The following is a 21,174-nucleotide window of genomic DNA, read 5'->3' on the forward strand; positions in this document are numbered from 1 at the left end:
AGCCTGGTGTACCTGTCAGGGACTGCCAGGGTGAATAATGTGGGAGAGAGGGCAAGGCCTTTCAGTCTCAGACCCATTAGCTCATGTTGGGACAGGGGACGAGTGATCCAGGACACACAACATTCAATCTACAGCATCACTTTTTATTATGAAAATAAACAGCAAACATGAATGGGGAAAATACATGGAACAACTGATCCTTCAGGTGGTTATAATACCTGGCCTGCAAGGTAATTTTGGCTTCTTGGTCAGCCAGGCCTCTATCCCCAGTTATGGGCATGGCCTTAGACTAGAGAAAAGAGAAACAAAGATGATATGAACATCCAAGGCTTCTTTTAGGTGATTTGTTTGAAGGCCTCCTCTGGGATCTTGCTTTCCTTCTGGAGGGAAGGAGTTGAGACATCAGAAGAGCCAGATACCAGAGTTTCATCCCCAAGCCACCCAGCCTCCATCTTCTTGGCTTTTCCATGGCCCAGAAACACCCTCCTCTAGCCTGCTTAATGATTTCCACACCTCACCTTGAGCTTTGTGAAGACCTGACCAGCTTTGGTGTAGTCCCACTCGTTGTCCTCAAGGTACCTGGAGTGGGAGAACAGGTGATCTCCATTAGTACTGCAGCACAGACATGCTGACCATGCAATGCTTAATCTATGCTACTTTTTTGATGGGATACATATACTGGTATGAGCACAATGTGTAATGATGAAGAAAGACCTAGTGAAAATGACTATTACTAGCTTCCATACCCACTAGAATTAAAAAGTAGAGTTGTTAAATATGTATATATATGTATATATAAATATATATATACATATAAATGTATATATGTTAAATATGTATATATACATATATACATTTAAAACTTAACAAGTCGTTTTAAAATACAATCATTTTAAATTGATTTTTAATATACATACCAAAGTATTCACCATTCTAAGGTGAATCAACTGCATTTCAGTGGCTTTCTAGTATATTCAGAAGATTTTGCAATAATCACAAACCCACAACCTAATACCAAAGCATTTTTTGTCACTGTAAATAAAACCCCTTACTCAGTAGCAGTCACTCCCTAGTCCCCCTTTTTCCTTGACCTTGCTAATAATTAATCTGATATCTGTCTCAATGGATTTGTCTATTTGGATTTGAAATATTTGGGTATTTCATATAAATCGACTCATACAATGTGTGGTCTTTTGTGCTTGGCTTCTTTTACTGAGCATAATAATTTTAAGGTCTATGCATGCAAAAACATATATGAGAGCTTCATTCTATTTTATTGTTAAATAATATTCCATTGTATGGGCATAACACATTTTATTCATCCATAAATAGTTGGATGTTTGGTTTGTTTTCAATTTTTGGTTATTATAAATAATACTGCTATAAATATTTTAATATGTTTTTGTATGAACATATTTTTTCAATTCTCTAGTAGTAGACTGGCTGGGTCATATGGTAAACATATGTTTAATATTTGGAGATACTACCAAACTTTTTTAAAGTGGATATACATTTTCCACTTCTACCAGCGATATATGAGGGTTCCAATTTCTCCACATCTTTACCAACATTTATTTCCAGTTAAAAATTACAGCCATCTTAGTGTGTGAAATGGTATTTTGTGAAATGATACAATGGTATCATTGTATTTTGATTTGTTTTTTTTTAATTTTTTTTTATTTATTTATGATAGTCACAGAGAGAGAGAGAGAGAGAGAGAGAGAGAGAGAGAGGCAGAGACACAGGCAGAGGGAGAAGCAGGCTCCATGCACCGGGAGCCTGACGTGGGATTCGATCCCGGATCTCCAGGATCGCGCCCTGGGCCAAAGGCAGTCGCCAAACCGCTGAGCCACCCAGGGATCCCTGTATTTTTATTTGTATTTCCCATATGACTAATGATCTTTCCATGTGCCCTTTGGTCATTGACATGTCTTTTTTTTGATGAATGTCTTTTGAGATTTTTGATCATTTTAATTGAGATACTTTTCTTTTTTAAAAAAATTCTTTTTTTTATTTTTTATTTTTTTTTATTTATCTTTATTTTTTTTTCTTTTTTAAAAAAATTCTAAGAGTTCCTTCAATCACAAAAGGAAATTTGGAAGGAAATAAAATACTTGAAGGTTAAAGAGCATCCTATTAAAGAATGAATGAGTCAACAAGGAAATTACAAAAGAATCAAAAAAATTCATGGAAACAAATAAAGTGAATACACAACTGTTCAAAATCTTTGGGATACATCAAAGGCAGTCTTAAGAGGGAAGTACATAGCAATACAAGCCTTTCTCAAGGAACAAGAAAAGTATCAACTATGCAATCTAAACACACACCTTTAGGAGCTAGAGAAATAACAGCAAATAAAGCCCAAACCAAGCAGGAGATGAGAATTAATCAGATTAGAGCAGAAATCAATAAATAGAAACCAAAAGAATAGTAGAACAGATCAACAAAATTAAGAGCTGGCTCACTGAAATAATTAATAAGATCAATAAATCCCTATCCAGATTTATCAAAAAGAAAAGACAAAGGACCCACATTAATAAAAACATGAATGAAAGAGGAGAGATCACAACCGACACCAAAGAAATACAATCTGGAAGAAATGAATGCATTCCTAGAAACATATACACCAAAACTGAAACAGGAAGAAACAAGAAACCTAAATAGACCCATAACCAGCAAGGAAATTGAAGCAGTAATAAAAAATCTTTCCCCCAAAAAGAGTCCAAGGCTGGATGGCCTCCCAGAGAATTTTACCAAATATTTAAAGAATTCATACCTATTCTTCGGAAGCGGTTTCAAAAAAATAGAAATGGAAGAAAACTTCCAAACTCTTTCTATGCAGCTAACATTACTTTAATCCTAAGACCAAAGACCCACCAAAAAGGAGGATTACTGACCAAAATTCCTGATGATCATGAATGCCAAAATTCTCACCAAAATACTAGCCAATAGGATCCAACAGTACATTAAAAAATTATTCATCACAACCATCCTGGAATGCAAGGCTGGGTCAACATCCACAAATAAATCAATGTGATATACTACATTAATAAAAGAAAGGACAAGAACCATATCTTTTCAATAGATACAGAAAAAGCATTTGACAAAGTACAGTATCCTTTCTTGATTAAAACTCCTCACATTGTAGGGATAAAGGGAACATACCTCAATATCATAAAAGCCATCTATGAAAACCCCACAGCAAATATCATTCTAAATGGAGAAAGAGAGCTTTTCCCCTAAGGTCAGGAACACGACAGGGATGTCCACTCTCACCACTGCTATTCAACACAGTACTAGAATTCCTACTTTCAGCAATCAGACAACAAAAAGAAATAAAAAGCATCCGAATTGGCAAAGAAGTCAAACTCTCGCTCTTTGCAAATGACATATTCTATGTGGAAAACCCAAGACTCCATCCCCAAATTGCTAGAACTCACACAGGAATTCAGCAAAGTGGCAGGATACAAAATCAATGCACAGAAATCAAGTGTGTTTCTATACATGAACAATGTGACATAAGAAAGAGATATTGAGGAGTCAATCCCACTCAGCGCTTGGGTGCCTGCCTTCGGCTCAGATCGTGGTCCTGGGATCTGGGATCGAGTCCTGCATTGGGTTCCCTGCATGGAACCCTCTGTCTGTGTCTCTCATGAATAAATAAATAAAATCTTTAATTTAAAAAAAAATGTTTGATGAAGTCCAATTGGTCTAAATTTTCTTTTTTATTTTGTACTTTTGGCATTATACATCAGAAAATGCTGCCTAACAAAAACAGACACATAGATCAGTGGAACAGAATCCAGAATCCAGATGTGGACCCTCAACTTTATGGTCAACTAATATTCGACAAAGCAGGAAAGACTATCCACTGGAAAAAAAAAGACAGTCTCTTCAATAAATGGTGCTGGGAAAATTGGACATCCACATGCAGAAGAATGAAACTAGACCACCCTCTTGCACCATACACTAAGATAAACTCTAAATGGATGAAAGATCTAAATGTGAGACAAGATTCCATCACAATCCTAGAGAACACAGGCAACACCCTTTTTGAACTCGGCCACAGTAACTTCTTGCAAGATACATCCATGAAGGCAAGGGAAAAAAAAGGAAAAATTGGGACTTCATCAAGATATGAAGTTTTTGCACAGCAAAAGAAACAGTCAACAAAACTAAAAGACAACCTACAGAATGGGAGAAGATATTTGCAAATGACATATCAGATAAAGGGCTAGTATCCAAGATCTATAAAGAACTTATTCAACTCAACACCAAAGAAACAAACAATCCAATCATGAAATGGGCAAAAGACATGAAGAGAAATCTCACAGAGGAAGACATAGACATGGCCAACAAGCACATGAGAAAATGCTCCGCATCACTTGCCATCAGGGAAATACAAATCAAACCCACAATGAGATACCACCTCACACCAGTGAGAATGGGGAAAATTAACAAGGCAGGAAACAACAAACGTTGGAGAGGATGTGAGGAAAGGGGAACCCTCTTACACTGTTGGTGGGTATGTGAACTGGTACAGCCACTCTGGAAAACTGTGTAGAGGTTCCTCAAAGAGTTAAAAATAGATCTGCCCTATGACCCAGCAATTGCACTGCTGGGGATTTACCCCAAAGATACAGACGCAGTGAAACGCCGGGACACCTGCACCCCGATGTTTCTAGCAGCAATGTCCACCATAGCCAAACTGTGGAAGGAGCCTCGGTGTCCATCGAAAGATTAATGGATAAAGAAGATGTGGTTTATGTATACAATGGAATATTACTCAGCCATTAGAAATGACAAATACCCACCATTTGCTTCGATGTGGATGGAACTGGAGGGTATTCTGCTGAGTGAAATAAGTCAATCAGAGAAGGATAAACATTATATGTTTTCATTCATTTGGGGAATATAAAAAATATTGAAAGGGAATAAAGGGTAAAGGAGAAAAATTGAGTGGGAAATATCAGAAAGGGAGACAGAACATGAGAGACTCCTAACTCTGGGAAATGAACTAGGGGTGGTAGAAAAGGAGGTGGGTGGGGGGTGGGGGTGACTGGGTGACAGGCACTGAGAGGGGCACTTGATGGGATGAGCACTGTGTGTTATTCTATATGTTGGCAAATTGAACACCAATAAAAAATAAATGTATATAAAAAAGAAAATGTCTAATTCAAGGTCACAAAGAATTTACCCTTATATGTTAAGATTTTTTTTAAAAAGTAAGCTCTATACCCTATGTGGGGCTTGAACTCATGATTCTGAGATCAAGAGTTGCATGGTCTACTGACTGAGTCAGCCAGGTACCCCTCTTTTAATATTTTTTTGGGGGTCTGCAGTAACTTTAACAGAGAAACCAGGCTGCAATAAGTCTACGTGTTTGGAGCAGATGGTGGTTATCTTTTCAAAGGGTGAAGTGTTGTTATCCCAGTTGCCAGCACACAAAGTCCAATTGGGTAGAGGCGACATCCTGACAGGAGACAATTAAATGATCATTGCTGTTTATAAAGTACAGTTACCTACTCTCTGATACTCTTTGATGAGGAAGGTGAGGATATTGGATGAAAAGTAAATTATATTCTTCATTCTTTAACTAAGTTAATCCTACAGGATTGGGTTGATGGTTAATCAAGCAGTAGAATAGGATGAAAATCTAGACTAGTTATATAGATCTCTGTGCTTAAAGAAAAGAACAGCAATGATAAAGAAGAGAGGAACATTAAAATGCCCGAAAGTATTAAAAAGAAGAGCACTTTTTTCTTAAATAAGACAGGAAACAGCATCTTTTATTTTCCTCACTGCAATGGCAGCAGACTTACTGGTTTTCATGAATCATGATTTCTGAAAGTTTGTTGATAAGATTGCTCAATCACAGGAGGACAAACATGAGGCTGACTGCTAATGTTAGAACTACATCTTCCCACAAAGCCTCTTGTAGGTGCTATTCTCATGCTGGCTCTACAGAGGTACCCTCAGCACCATAAGGTTCTTCATTTAAAGCCTCTGCAATGACATGATTGACAGGTTTTTTGTGGGCTATGTCTTTCTTGTACATGTAAACTCTTTTGGTTCAGCTGGAGTTAAAGATGAGCAGGAGTTTGGTTTTGAGAGACAAAGTTTCAGACACCAGCCACACATGCCTCTGCCCTATTTCATTACATGTTCTTTTCTGAGAAACACATTCAGTGATTGAGTGTTAAGTCCTGTGGTTGAGAGAAATGACCTGCTCACCACCATCCACCCCCCCGTTTTTCCCTCCAAGTGAATCTCACAACAGTGAAGGCTATAGATAGGAAAGTTGTCTGTGTTTCCTTTTAACCAGGGAAATTACATGGTGACCTTGTGAATGGCATGGGCAAGATAATCCATGTTCCCCAAGGTGAGCCCTGCCACAGAGATGTGGCCATCCTTTGTCATGTAGATGGGAACTCCTTGGTCATCCCTTCCACCTGTTCAGGCTTTATTCTTGTGAAACAAAACCTGCCAATCTGGTCAGTGATGTGCTGTCAGTAGTGTGGGGAGCCTTCCTTCTTGAGGTTGGAGACCAGCTGAGTCCACATGCTAATGATGTGTTGGGCTATGCCTTTTACTTCCTGAAACTATTATTTTGGGGATCCCTGGGTGGCTCAGCGGTTTGGCGCTGCCTTCGGCCCAGGGCGTGATCCTGGATTCCCGTTATCGAGTCCCATGTCAGGCTTCCTGCATGGAGCCTGCTTCTCCCCCTGCCTGTGTCTCTGCCTCTCTCTCTCTGTGTGTGTCTCTCATGAATAAATAAATAAAATCTTAAAAAAATATCTTGTTTTCACAGGTCAGGGCTGATCGGATGGTCAAGGTAATCCAGGCTCCGTTGATTGGAGAGTTGGAATACATGAGACGAAACAAGATCTTCAACTGTTACTCCACCCTTTTGGCTTCATCAGTGTCTTTGCAGACCACAGTAAAGGCTCCCACATGCTTACTGTATAAGCCCAGGTTCTTGGTATAGGTTTGGCAGAGACAAACATTAATGCCCTGCTCAATGAAGATGAAGTGGCATATAGCCCAGGCTTCCTTGTTGCAATCACTACTGGCAAAGTCTTGGCAGGCCATGCCAAAAAATGCAAAGAGATTATTTTTCTTCACGATTGTTATTACTTCCTTCTATTGCCCAGGATGAAGTCCACTCCTATGTGATTGTGGGCACAGGCATGCAGGAGAACATTTTACTGTAGCATTTTTGAAATGTTCTTTATAGTGCCTATGAAGTCACAGATGCATGTCTTGGTTCTTAGTGTTGATAACCATGTAGCTGCATATCAGTTTCCCTAAAGAATGGATGTATGATTTCCTAGAATTCTTTAGGCAGAAAGACATCTCTGCTGAACTTAAAAAATCTTTGCAATAAACTGTCTCCAACCTTCAAGTTCCAGGTTCCAGAAATGATCTGCATAGTGACATATTGTCTACTTTTCAACACTTCATTGTTCTCAACCAGGGCTAGTTCTACAGATGCCTTACAAAATTCAGCTAGTTCCATAATGGGCAGGTATTCTTTGTCCAAAATTTTTTCAGCAATGTGGGTCTTTGCCTTCTGGACACTAAGGAGCACATAAGGCTTTCCATTATCATCCTGGTAGGCACCAACTCCCAGATTCATTTTCTTTTTTTTTTGCTGTTGGTGTCTCTCTTAAAGGCTTCTGTGACGCCCACGATGGGCTCTGGGGGCACAATCTCCACATGGATTCACCAGGAGCTGGCTCTGGCAGAAGTCATGGCAGTGAGGCCTGGGTAGAAAGCAGTGATGATCCCAGAGAGGACGTAGCTGGGGTTTGTAGGAGGCCCATAGTGGGTGGTGAGAAGATAGTGGGTAGCTGAGAATGGAGCAGCAGGCACAGACGTCTTTTTAAATATTTTTAGTAATTTGTTTGTATATGGTGTGAGATAGGGGTACAAATTAATTCTTTGGTGAGTGGATGTCCAGTTGTTCCTTAACTAGTTGTTGAAAAGACTATTCTTTACTCTGAATATTTTTGGTCCTCTAGTTGAAGTTAAATTGTCCATAAATGTGAGGGATTTTGCGTGTGTGTGTGCACGTGTGTGTATACTTTAATTTTATTACATTAATTTATATGATATCTTTAAGTCAGTACCATTTAGTGTTGATAACTTTAGCTTTGTAGTAAGTTTTGAAATAGGGAAGTATGAGTCTTCCAACTTTGTTCTTCAAGAACATTTTGTCTATTCTGGGTCCATTTCCTTTTCATATGAATTTTAGGATTAACTCATCAATTTCTATAAAGAAATGAGCTGGGATTTTGATATGAAATACACTGAATCTGTATATTAATTTGCGGTATATTGCCATCTTAACAATATTAAGTCTTCTGATTCAGGAGTATGGGATTATTTCTACTTACTTAGGTCTCTTAAAATTTACTTCAACAAGGTTTTACAGATTTTGGAGTATACATTTGGTATTTCTCTTGTTAAATTTGCTTCCTAAGTATGTTATTTAAATTTTTTATTGAAGTATGGTTGACACACAGTGTTACATTAGTTTCAGGTGTACAACATAATGATTTGATAAGTCTATACATTATGCTATGCTCGCCATAAGTGTAGCTACCATCAGTCACCATAAAATGCTACTATAATACCATTGACTATATTTCCTATGCTGTACCTTTTGTCTCTGTGACTTATACATTCCACAACTGGAAGCCTGTACCTCCCACTCCCTTTCGCCCATTTTTAAAAAAGATTTTATTTATTTATTCATGAGAGAGAGAGAGAGAGAGAGAGAGAGAGAGAGAGAGAGGCAGGCACACAGGCAGAGGGAGAAGCAGGCTCCTTGCAGGGAGCCTGACATGGGATTTGATCCCGGGACTCCAGGATCACATCCTGGGCCAAAGGCAGGCGCTAAAGCATGGAGCCACCCAGGGATCCCCCCTTCACCCATTTTGACCACCTCCCCACTCCCCTCCCCTCTGGTAACCATCAATTTGTTATCTGTATTTATGGGTCTTTTTCCTAAATATGTTATTTTTCAGTGCTGTTATAAATGGAATTATTTACTCAATTTCATTTTTTTTGATCATTCATTACTAGTGTATAGTAATAAAATTTATTTTTGTATATTGATTTTATATCTAGAAACAATGTTGAACATGTTTATTAATTCTAATAGTTTTTTATTTTCCTTAGGATTTTACATATATATGCTCATGTCATCTGAACATTATATTATTTAAAAATTATTTACATATGTCACAATAAAATTAATATGTATTTTTCATGAGATTATTTTTTGGAAGCACAGCATCCAAATAGTTATTTTGTTCAAATTAACTACAGTTCCTATTATTCTATCCTTCACTTTTTCATTCTTCCCAGCTCCCTCCTATCCTTAGAGACTCTAAGCACTCACTTCTGAGACCACTGGAGGTTTGTTCCAGACTGAGCAGAGAAAGCCTGCACCATTTCCTGCTGCTTCTGGGAGAAGGTAGGCATGGAGCTTGTGGAGGGCATGGGCACTGGAGTGGAGAAGGTGCTTTGTGTTTCTTTGGTCCTGGCATTTCCCACAATGAGTTCATCATTCATGATGCGCAGACTAGAAGAAAGTTGGGTCCTCAGACAACTGGAGAAATGGATAAACTCCACCCCCAACAACCCTCCTGCTCCCAATGCCACTCAGCAACCAGATTCCTTCCATATCCCTACTGTGCCTGATCCCTGGATTCCTTGGTTGATACCTCTGGCCTCCCACAGAGCCCACTTTTGGAGGGACTGTCTACTAGATTCACCAGATTTATAGATTTAATTCTAATGTATATGCCCTTTATAGCAGCACAAAGAATGGTCACTCCAATCCCTATTTTCAGAACAATACATTGAGTCACTGAGGTATTATAACTTGACAATATCATTCAGCTAGCTAGTAAGTGTTGAGGTCAGGAAAAGAATCTGGTATTCTGACTCCAGAGTCCACACTCTTAACCACACTCTTAGACCTTTCCTTGGGTCTGCCTGTTGGCTTTCCACTGAGGAAACCTCTAGGCTGTACCACTATATTCCTACACCATTGTCCTCAGGCCGGGATGGGTGTTTGTCCCCGTGCTGTACCCACAATACAGCACTTACCTGGAATTGCTATCAGAAGTCAAGATGAAGGTCCGAGTGAAAACATGACAGAACCTTGAGAATTTCCTTCTACTTCAATGACAACAAACAGCAACATCCCTTTAGAGTTGTACTTTTCACACAACCAGTATTCCCCTTTCAGGGACTTACTTGATAATCTTGTAGCACCCTTATGGGAGCCAGACAGGGGCAAATTTTCACTGGGAGGTAGAAGGGGGCTTTAAGGACTGAGAGGGCAACAATAGGGATAATCAGGGATAGGACCCCCAATATGTATCAGATCCTCTGACAAATACATGTTCACTTGATTCATTTATTTTAGAGCAGCCCAAGATAAGGGTATTATTAGCCTCTTTTGCAAATAAAGAAACTGAAAGGTTATATATTTGACCCAAGGTCACAGAGTAAGGAACTGAAATGAGAGCTATAAAATGCCACAGCCTGTGCCTCTAACATGTGAGCTGGGTTGGGTCGGAAAGGCATGGATGTATGTCAGACCACGATAGTCTGTGGGCAAGGTGGGATGGGAGAACACAACGGGAAGGGATGGAAAGGAAGGGACGGAAGGGAAGCAACTTGGAAAGCTGGGAGAATTGGGAGGTAGTCCAGCCAGGAGAAGGACATAATGGGGGATCTGGGGAGGACTCTACAGATACTTACCATCCTTAAAAACCCCATTGACAGAAAAAACGAGCATTGTTTCCTGAAAGGGGAGAACAGTTACTAAGGCTTTCAGTATCCTTCTAAACCTCCTACCCACTTCTGACTTTCTTGGTTGGCCCAAGGGAGGAAACCCATGCTCACCGTCTGGACGCTCAGGTCAACCACAAAGGAGTTAAGGTCATGCTGAGTTTTGGGCAACATATTGAGGGAGTCAACAATGTCATATTTTGTATGCTTTAGCAGTAGAACTCGCAGGACTTTGGAGGAAAGAAGGAAAGGTCAGGCCCATGGCCCCTATATATGTTCCCTTCACACCCCTTTTCCCATGTTGATCTTTTTGCTTTTCACATTTACCAGGGTCCTTGACCTTCTTAATATCCCTGCTATCCTTGAAGTATTCTTCTAAGCCATTTCTAGGAAAAATAGAGGAAAAGGAGGTGGTGGCCCAGGCAGTGTAGATGTTTACAGGAACTGATTATGTGTTTGCTGGGGAGACACATGGCCCAGGAGCAGAGTCTGAGCTGTGATACTCACAAGGCTGCATCTTCAGGGTTGAAGGGAGTGGTCAGGGAGAAACAGGCCTCATCATGGTAAGCATTGAGGAGACCCTGTCGGTCTCCAGAGTCAAAGATCAAGTAATACCTGAAGAAAAACAAAGACAATAGGCTATCTCTGTGGTCTGGGCACCCAAAGGGACTTGAAAGCTCCTCTTAATCCATTAGCATACCTATGCTTGGGTGGCCTGTCCCATTCCAACCCTCTTCTGCCTCATGGCCCCAAGGGTACTTACTGAAGCAGGAATTGAAGGATTAGATTCTTAAGAATCTCGGATCCTTTATAGCTTTCCTGGAATCAAAAGATACCTTGAAACTATGTGGTAGACAAAGCTTCCATTGTAATATCCTAAATCATGCTTGCTCCATCCTCACCTTACAATGTTTTATTATTTGGGGGGCTTCAGTGCAAATTACAGTTCTTGCTGGTAACACCTGGCCATCCTGAAGAAAGGAAGAGGAAATCAGAAGTGCAGACCATGGAGATTGCAATGGGTGAAAAGGGGCATATATAGGTGCAGGGGAAACAAGAGCTAGGGTCAGGTGTGAAATGGCCCCCAAAATTCTATCAGCAAGACTACAGTAGGAGTCTTCAACAGAGGGTCAGTCCTGTAAGCCTCTATTATTATATGCAACTTTGGGTAAATAAGTGAATGACAGAAAGTTTGTGAGTAAGGGTGTGTGTGTGTGTGTGTGTGTGTGTGTGTGTGTGTGTGTGTGTGAATGGGCATTTTCTAGGAAGAATGGTCATGCTTTTTTCAGGAGTCTATGCACCCCAATGGGTCAGATACAAAAACATAACCTATGTAAGTCCGCCAAAGCTTCCCGCTGGTGTGAAGGTCATCACTATTAAAAAGAGGAGACAATGATGAATGTAGGCACTTACCAGGTGTAACAATGTGGGGAAACAATCCCTGATAGCACTGTTCAAAACCAAAAATAGAAAGAAATGAACTGCAGTTTAATTTTAAAGGTTTTCTGTCTTTCCTTCCTCTTGGGTAACTCCTACCTAGATTGCCCTTACTCTCTTCCCAATATCTCAAGAAGCAAGATTTGGAGCCCAGGCTCTAGGGATGCCTTCCCCTCCCGGCCTCCCTTTCTCCCCGCAAGTTCCAAGTCCCCACTAAAGGCTCAAGAGAGAAGAGGGAATGGGGTGGGAGCCCAGGGCTCTGTTACCTCACTGGGGGTCCAGCATTCTGCAGGACCATGATCTGCCGGCCCCAGTGATGGTCCTGGATGTTGGGCCAGGAAGGTGAGTAAGGCAAGACCCAGGGTACAGGGAGAGAGAGGGAGGGGGAAGAAGACAGAAAAGGGGGTAAAGGTAGGAGGGGAGAGGTAAGAGAGACATAGGGGAGTAGAGACAAAGGATGAAGAGAAAGCAAAGTAAAGGGAAAGGAAAGAAGCTCTACCATGGTGGTGGGGGTCAGGAAGGAAGGAGAATGAGAAGGAGAACTCCATATTCTCCATATCTTCTCTCAAGGATAAAATGGCTCCATGGCTGCATCCCTTTCCTTCATCTGTCCTGGCAGGCCCTGGAACCTGAGGTAGGAATGGAAAGCATGCCAGTGTTGGGCTGGGGGCCCATTGGTGCTGTCTGAAACTGTCACCTATGTGAACTCAGTGTGAGCTGGGCATGGGGAATGAGTTAGCTATTTGGGCAGACCTTCCCCAGAAGGAGTAGAGGGTGAAGCCCCAGGTCAGCATGGTGATGAGGGTCTGTGGCCCTGTCTTATGATCACTGCCTTCCTTCCTGATGGCCCCACTGCAACTGTGCCAGGGGACACATTTTCCCACATTGTTCCTGGCACAATTCATGTCCAGTTCCTAGACTAAGGGATTATACCTGTGTCAGGTTATCTAGGGCTTCTCTGAAGGACCAGTCAGGATTATGTGATGTATGGAGGGAAGAAAAGGGGAAGTACTTGTGAGAGGTTTGTCTTCTCTCCTCAAGCACCTCTGCCATCCACCCTTCATTTATGCCTCAGGAAGCCCTCTGCTCACTGGCAGTCACCCACTTCTAGCCTCTCGACTCAGGGAACCCTGGTTTCTCTCAAGGAGAGGCCAGCTCCTGACATTGGGCGAGAGGAACATGACCTCAAGGAACAGCCCCCTAGGATCTTAGCCCTCAGCATGAGGCAGAAAAGCCATCATAGCAGCCTGGAATTAGAGAGTGGACCCATTTGTTTCAAGGGAAAGAGGGCTCCTCTTGGGGATGAGGAGGGAACCCCATCTCAGCAGGGAGTAGGAAGGCCTGTATCGGCATGAGGCCCTGGGCTGGAGGACCTTTGTCAGTTCAGGTCACAGTATCTGGCTCAAGGTGGTCACTCCTGGTCCTGGAGAAGATGATCCTTGCTTCCTGGAGCATTCTCAATGGAAAGAATGCTAGAGACAGCTGGGTGCAGAGTGAGGAAACAGAGCCCAGGCCAGGAGAACAAGTGAGTAGGTCATAGGAAGGAAAAGACCTCTAAGCACAGGTAAGGGACACAGAGAGAAGTGTGAGGGGGCCCATGATCCTCCTAGAGGACCAGGGCTGCCACCTCCTGCAAGGGGGCACTGTCAAGGGTAATTTAGGCTCCCAAGGTAAAAAGGTCCCCAGGAGGGGTGACAAAAGTTACCACAGACCTTACATAGGTGTACTGGTTTGGGAAAGTGTTGCACAGAGGGTTCCCTTTCAGCCACAGCTCTTCAAGCTTCAGCCCTTTTATCTTGCATAACTCCAAGACTGACTGCACCTGAAAAATATGGGAAAGTAACTAGAAAAATGTTCTGGAAATAGACACCCTTGAACACCTAGTCTCCACCCTCCTGCTCAGGTAACTTCTCTTGACACCTGTCATCACTCTGATGAGCATTACCACCCACTCTCAACCCCAAATTTAATATGCACCCCCTTCCTACCGCATTTTTTGAGAGGTTCAGACTCTTGATTGTAGGGGACATCTCCACAATGTCAGACAAGCCATCCAGCTGGTACAGTTTGTTCTTGCATAAGTTCAAGGCCAAGAGCTTTGGGGGAAGAAGTTAGAGTGACATTTACTATCTAGGGACTCAGAGACAAATCTTCTCTCCACCTCATGTGTTCCATCCCATATCATAATACCAGCACTGGGCAAAATGCCTCACCTCAGGGAAATTCTCTTTGATGATCTGCAGGGTGGCAGCCATGCAGTTTCTTCGATTCAGGATTATATCCATATCATGGTCCATCAACTCTTCAAAAAGGTGGGAGGAGGCATCAGAAGGCTGAGAGGGGTCCAGGGCCAGTACCAAATTTACCCTCATTACCACCCCTAAGTGTCACACCCAAGAAGACCCCTAGAATTACTGCTGTCATTCGTACCTGGGTCAAAGCGGAGTTTATGGAGGTCAAGAGCTCTTTGGGAGATATCATAGCGTTTGCTCATGGTCAGCTGCAGAGAGGGATGGTTAAGAGCCACTGTGAGTCTGTCATGGTGATAGGGAAACTGGGGGCTGGGAGAAGAAGAGGTAGGTATGGGTGTTTGCACACAATGGGCCTTGTGTCTTAATTACCTTTAGCTGCTCCATTTCTTCTGGATCCAATTTATTCTGTACAGAGTAGGGTACAGCAGAGGGACTGACATGTATAGATAGCTACAAGAAGGAGAAGTGGGATAAGCACTAGGAATTCTCATTTAAGGAAGATGATCAGCCACTTTGGTCTGTGTTCCTGCCTTGGGACCAGGTATGGGTAATATCCTCAACACATACCTTTTGATTTTCCTCATCAGAAATCTTGCAGTTGATATCCTTCAATGCAGAGGCAGCACAAGCATCCTGGATAAAGAACTGGGCCCCGTCTTTTAAGTAATGGAACTACAGGGATTGAAGGCAACGGCAATAGTGTCAGAGGCCAGTGGCCTCTGCTTAGCTGTCTCTCCCCCTTCCCTGAGCCCACTCATCTGACTTCACCATTCTTTCTTACATCAACCACGGTGAAGGGGACACTACAATGGCTTTGTATTGAATTTATTATCCATGTCTTGTTATACTTTATTCCATAAGGAATCTAAGGATAAAAAGAAGGGATGGGAGAGAAGGGAGACAACAGGGCATTAAGACTGTAGAACAGACTCAATCTGGTGTTCTATTCTACTGACCTTCTACTGAGCTTTAAAAAGGCTTCCAAAGTAGGAACTATTGACATGATTTTAATTTTTTCTTTTTGCTAGACATGGATTTTCTAATTTTTCCGTTCCCCCTATTTGAATATTTAACTCCCAAACAATCAAATTTAGATATATAAAATGATATTCCTTTAATAAGTTTCCAGGAAATCCTGTTTATCCAACCAGGAATTTAGAGTCTACACCTTCACACTCATCCTGAGCCAAATTGTGACATCTGGTGAGGAGTTGCTCCATTTCCTTGGCAGTAGTCTCCACCTTTGCCTTTAGTCAACTTCCGGTGACCTTCCTTCAGTTAACCTGTTCCCTTTGTATTGTTTGTGTGAACCTGCCCTCAGGTCAAGGATGTTAACTTCTCTTGTCCTCAACAAAGTTCCCAGCATCTCTATATGAGACCAACACAACTCTCCTTGACCTGCTTCTCCTGCACATTCCCTATTTTTTGTCAGGATACTTACTGTGACCCTGAACCAGCCCCCTGAGTTTCCATCCTGCTTGTTCTCCATATCTCTCTCTGGAAATGCTCTGTCTTGGCATTCATTATGCCATTTCACACTGCTATCGTTGGGTTGGAAGGTAGAGACAGTGCTGTGGGGAAGTGGATAAAAGGGAGTGTCCATAAATACATAGAAATGCAACGAAATCTTCTATATAATTTTACTTCAATAATACCAGGTCTACAATTAGGATTACTCAGTTGTTATTCCAGTCCTATCACTCTTCACTTTCAGTGAGAGGAGAAAAAGACCATGGAGAACAAAAACTTTAGAGAGTCCCAGGGGCTGCTGCATGCAAACCAGGCTACCTGGTCACTTATTGTCTTATTTAGGGGTTCTACTGGGAACCCCTCATTACCATGTTTCTATCATCCTTCTGAAGGTGGAAAGGATGAAGCTCATATCCACATGTTCATAATTAAAGTTCCCTTTGCCAAAATTACCCTGGGAAGAATCCCCACCTTTATTTTTCTTTGAGGAGAGCTACCACCATCAATTTTATTTTAAATAAAAAATAAATTTAAAATCAAATTTATTTTAAAATTGAGAAAAAAATACAACTTTGAAGACACATTAGTGGTCTCATACCATTTACTTCATCTTGGCCTAACATCATGGTAGGGCAAGCAAAGTGTCAACCTGCTTGGTTTTAACATTTAAGGTTCTCTAGGCTTATGTGTTGTACATTGTACATTAATTACTCTGTATTGTCTCAGAGCATGGTTATAAGGAAAGATCTGTTCACTCCTGGTCATTCCATGATTTACTGATTATGAAGAGGCCTTGGATTAACTCTTTGGGTTACTTTCACTGTGTGGCCTGGTGTCAGAAAAGTCCTGTTACTCACAACTTTTGATATTTTCCTTATATGGCACATGGAAGTGAAATCATTCAAACCAGAAATTCCACATGCTCAGTGTCCAAAACTTGGAGTTAGCCTAAAGTACTCTCTCTCATACTCCACACCTAACTTATCAAAAAGTTCTCTTGGCTTGCCCTCAAAATATGTCCAAAGTCTAGCTACTTCTTAACTCCTCTATTGCTACCAACCTGGTTGTTATCAACATCAATCTTCTGTATTATATTGCCTTCCAAATGGTCCCTCTGTTTTCATCCATGCTCCCTCACTATCTATTTTTAACTCAGCAGGCAGAGTGAAATTTTAAAGTATAAGTCAAATCTTGTCATTCTTTTGCTATAAAAATCCTATAAAAGGATTTGAAGTCCATCAAAATGTTAAAAGGTGAGTTCATCATGATAACAACATCAACAAAAAGAAATCTCATTGGTGAATTTGGAGAAGGCCAGTAAATGAGCTTATTTTTATGAAAATTTATAAATAAAGAGGAAGAATCAAATATATTTGTTCTTTTTTTCTGTATAAGGTGTACATAAAGATAGCCAATTTATTGATGATAGAGTTTCTCTTTATATGTGTAATGTAGTTAATATAAAAAGAAGGCATGATAGAATTTGAGTATCGTCATTTTAAAACTTATAATTAAGTAAAGAACCTATATAATGGTGATAAATGGCTGGTAAATATCACACACATACACACACACACACAGACACACACAACAACAACAAAAAACAGGCATCATGTACTTTGTTATAGGCACTGACTATGCAGAATTTTTGTCAAAAGCATCAAATCTGAATCTGATCAAGTCTTTTAGTTCTTATTTCAACATTGGGATGCAATTTCTTAAACAAATGAGGGGGAGAGATATGTGAATGTATTTAGTATTTTATGTTTGTATGCTATGGGATACATTATGCATTTATGCAAATATATATGTTAAATTTTGAGACAATTATATACTCATGTAGAAATAATGATTTCTGATTTTTATATAATTTGTACATTAGATTATCATTTCAGTTAACATCCTAATCGTCACAAACTTTAACCTACTAATACAGTTGCAATTTTACAAATCCAAAGTTTTGCTACAATAAGCTACTATGAAAAAGGATATACATACATTCCATATATTTTATAGTTTTCCATGCAATAATTCCCATAAGTAGATTATTTTGGTCAAAACATGAATATTTTCAATTTCAAAAATTTTTATAAGTGACATTTATAAATATATACATATACATATATTTATTTATTTATTTACACCTATTTGCATGCTAATCAAGAGTGAGGGGGATGCCTGGGTGGCTCAGTGGTTGAGTGTCTGCCTTGTCTTCCAGATTACCGGAATCAAGTCCCACATTGGGCTCCTTGCATGGAGCTTGCTTCTCCTCCCTTGGCCTGTGTCTCTGCCTCTCTTTCTGTGTCTCTCATGAATAAATAAATAAAATCTTTAAAAAAAAAGAGTGAGGGAACAAGCCTATTTACTCACCACCACAAATATAAAAAGTTTACATGCTGATAAAACAATCAGCCTTTTTTGAATTTATATTTGGAATAGCATTGCCTCTTAGAATATAGTGGTGATTCAGAATCTGTTGTCACTGGAATGGTTGAAATATGAGAGTGGCTGAAGGCTGGAACTGACCTGAGGGCCTCAGAAGCAGGAGCAAATAGTCAAAAGTGGGAGAATAAGATGATGATGTGCACTTATAATACAATAAAACAAGAAAAATATTGGAGATACTGACTCTATGCTAGCCAGACATATCCATCTGGAAAACTTAATGAAAAGCATATTACATGTGTTTTCCTATTTTTGTTACCTTATCTTCCAGACATTAGAGAAAGTGCAGTACAGAAGATAGCAATGATAATAAGGAGTATGCTAAACTCAGCATGAAAAATAAATAAATTTATTTTTAAATACATTTTTAAATAAATTTAGATTAAAATAGATTTTTGCTTCCAGCATTGACAGATGAGCTAAATTGGATCAAACATCCAACTAAAAACAACTAGAAGAGCGTTACAAATCATTTAAAATAAAATATTATTTGAAGGCATCAAACAGCTAGCAGTGCTGTAGGATGTTACAGAGCAAGGATTAGAGGCTACAAAATAATCCAGAAGACAATCCCAATGTTTGGGGTTATTTTTCTTTTAGAAGCAATTGATGATTCCTAAGGAGTCAAGTTAAATGTTTAAATGCTACAAATTTGTGTCAGATTTTCTACAGAGTCATAGGGCTGAGTACATAAATGTTGAAAGTGGGGCTTCCAAGGGGAGGTGACCATGGCAAAACACTCAGACTTAATAGGTTACCTTCAAGAGCTATGCCAGGCAAGTAAAGGTAAACTGGAAATAGGTTGAACAACTCACCTATGGTGTGAGCTGAAGGCAGTCACCTGTCATCACTGTCCACACAGGGTGTTCCTGAAGAGAATATGTAGGGTCTGGAGCTGGGAATTTGTCGCAGATCTGATTACAGCTCTTGAGGAAAGTGAGAGCAGGCCCTAAGTCCTTGTGAAGGCTACACAAGTAAGATGGAGTCCTTCCAGGAAATTCCTTCCCCAAGGGCATAGAGAGAAGAGTCCTGGCAGCCAGAGAAGACAACTTCCTGTTGTTACTGCCCCCCTGAGTTCGCTACCAGCCTAGCACTCAGGGAACCGTTTTCAACAAGGCATATCCACAGAGGCATTAAATAGAGTTAGGAGGACTGGGTCACAGGTATTTGTAGCTGCAAAGGGAGAGAATTTTGAGAGTCAGTGGTGGCCAGGCTCTGTATGGGCTACATTACATTGTATTCCTTCATGAATTCCTCACAAGGAGACTCTTACCTGCAGAATTACCACTCTTTGCCCTCCTTGAAGTTGCTAAGGTTTAAGAAAATACAGAAACTGGAACTGAGCTTTATAGAATGAGCATGATCCCACCATGCGTAACTTTAATAAGCTCTCTGTACAATATATCAGATTTACTTAAGAAAGAGCAAAGTTCAACATCTGAAAATAGCCACATGGCGGGAAATAACTCCAGTCCATCTTAGAGAGGTCATAGTAGAGTCTGACCCAGTAACTTACAAAGGAAATTGCAAACAATTTGGTGGGATACTGGAATGAGCATAGAAAAAAAAAAAAACAACCTTTTTCTTTGGGGGGAAAAAAGTTATGTAGAAACCTTCTCCCTGGTGGTCAGGGCCAGAATTGTAGCTCTGAAGGTTTGAATAGAAGGCTTTGTAAAGTTTATCTTTGTGTATGGTGCAAGAGAGTGGTCCAGTTTCATTCTTCTGCATGTGGATGTCCAATTTTCCCAGCACCATTTATTGAAGAGACTGTCTTTCTTCCAGTGGATAGTCTTTCCTCCTTTATCGTATATTAGTTGAGCATAAAGTTCAGGGTCCACTTCTGGGTTCTCTGTTCTGTTCCATTGATCTATATGTCTGTTTTTGTGCCAGTACCACACTGTCTTGATGAACACAGCTTTGTAGTACAACCTGAAATCTGGCATTGTGATGCCCCCAGATATGGTTTTCTTTTTTTAAAAATTCCCCTGGCTGTTCGGGGTCTTTTCTGATTCCACACAAATCTTAAAATGATTTGTTCTAAGTCTCTGAAGAAAGTCCATGGTATTTTGATTCTAACTCTGGGAAATGAACTAGGGGGTGGTGGAGGGGGAGGAGGGTGGGGGGTGGGGGTGAATGGGTGACGGGCACTGAGGGGTACACTTGACGGGATGAGCACTGGGTGTTATTCTGTATGTTGGTAAATTGAACACCAATAAAAATTAATTTATAAAAAAAAATAAAAAAAAATAAAATTAACTCCAGAAATCAATAACACAAAAAAAAAAAAAAAAGAAGAAGGCTTTGTAAAGGGAAAGAAGAGAGACAGGGGCCTGGACTGTAGTGCATCAGCCAGAACTTTCTGGTATTTTTCACCCTCTTGGCAGCCGTCCCTTCCTGGGTTTCTATGCCCTGAGAGAGGACATCCAGCTTCTGAATGAGCTGAAGAAAAGTAAGCATTTAATAATTACATTATTTTTACAAAATTTAGGGGGAGAGAAGCATTAGGACAAAAAACATATATACATACATAGATAAACTGTCAAGATGTATTTTTAAGTACTTCTCTCAATAAATTTGCCCAATTGCAAAATATTAAACCCTATTAAATATATATTTAAAATAAAATCATCCTGCATCTTTCTCTTTCATCTATATTGTCATGATCACCATTACCCAAAGATATTCTCTGTAAAGAGACCGGTGCACATTTTCTAGATGTGCAAGATAGGTGTTTACCTATCTTAAAATATTTGTTAAG

The 21,174-nt window shown here is 40.4% G+C and overlaps 1 protein-coding gene and 1 pseudogene across 1 annotated transcript in view; both read right to left on the minus strand.

Annotated features, from left to right (window-relative positions):
* Window positions 1–335: 335 nt before the first annotated feature.
* Window positions 336–21,174, minus strand: part of LOC129517994 (nuclear RNA export factor 2-like) — a 43,395-nt gene continuing 22,556 nt past the window's right edge. Inside the window, 20 exon segments of the mRNA XM_055338067.1 lie at window positions 336–380; window positions 519–579; window positions 9,410–9,592; window positions 10,123–10,165; window positions 10,168–10,194; window positions 10,783–10,825; window positions 10,927–11,042; window positions 11,140–11,198; window positions 11,320–11,427; window positions 11,576–11,631; window positions 11,715–11,783; window positions 12,226–12,262; window positions 13,962–14,071; window positions 14,238–14,345; window positions 14,463–14,551; window positions 14,680–14,749; window positions 14,871–14,951; window positions 15,069–15,173; window positions 15,283–15,366; window positions 15,943–16,072. Of these exon segments, the coding sequence (XP_055194042.1) occupies window positions 336–380; window positions 519–579; window positions 9,410–9,592; window positions 10,123–10,165; window positions 10,168–10,194; window positions 10,783–10,825; window positions 10,927–11,042; window positions 11,140–11,198; window positions 11,320–11,427; window positions 11,576–11,631; window positions 11,715–11,783; window positions 12,226–12,262; window positions 13,962–14,071; window positions 14,238–14,345; window positions 14,463–14,551; window positions 14,680–14,749; window positions 14,871–14,951; window positions 15,069–15,173; window positions 15,283–15,366; window positions 15,943–16,072 (1,624 nt within the window).
* On the minus strand, window positions 6,331–8,347 carry LOC129517631 (aspartate aminotransferase, mitochondrial-like; annotated as a pseudogene).

This window comes from Nyctereutes procyonoides, unplaced genomic scaffold (genome assembly GCF_905146905.1).
Source record: "Nyctereutes procyonoides isolate TBG_1078 unplaced genomic scaffold, NYPRO_anot_genome, whole genome shotgun sequence".
NCBI classification, from domain to species: Eukaryota; Metazoa; Chordata; class Mammalia; order Carnivora; family Canidae; genus Nyctereutes; species Nyctereutes procyonoides.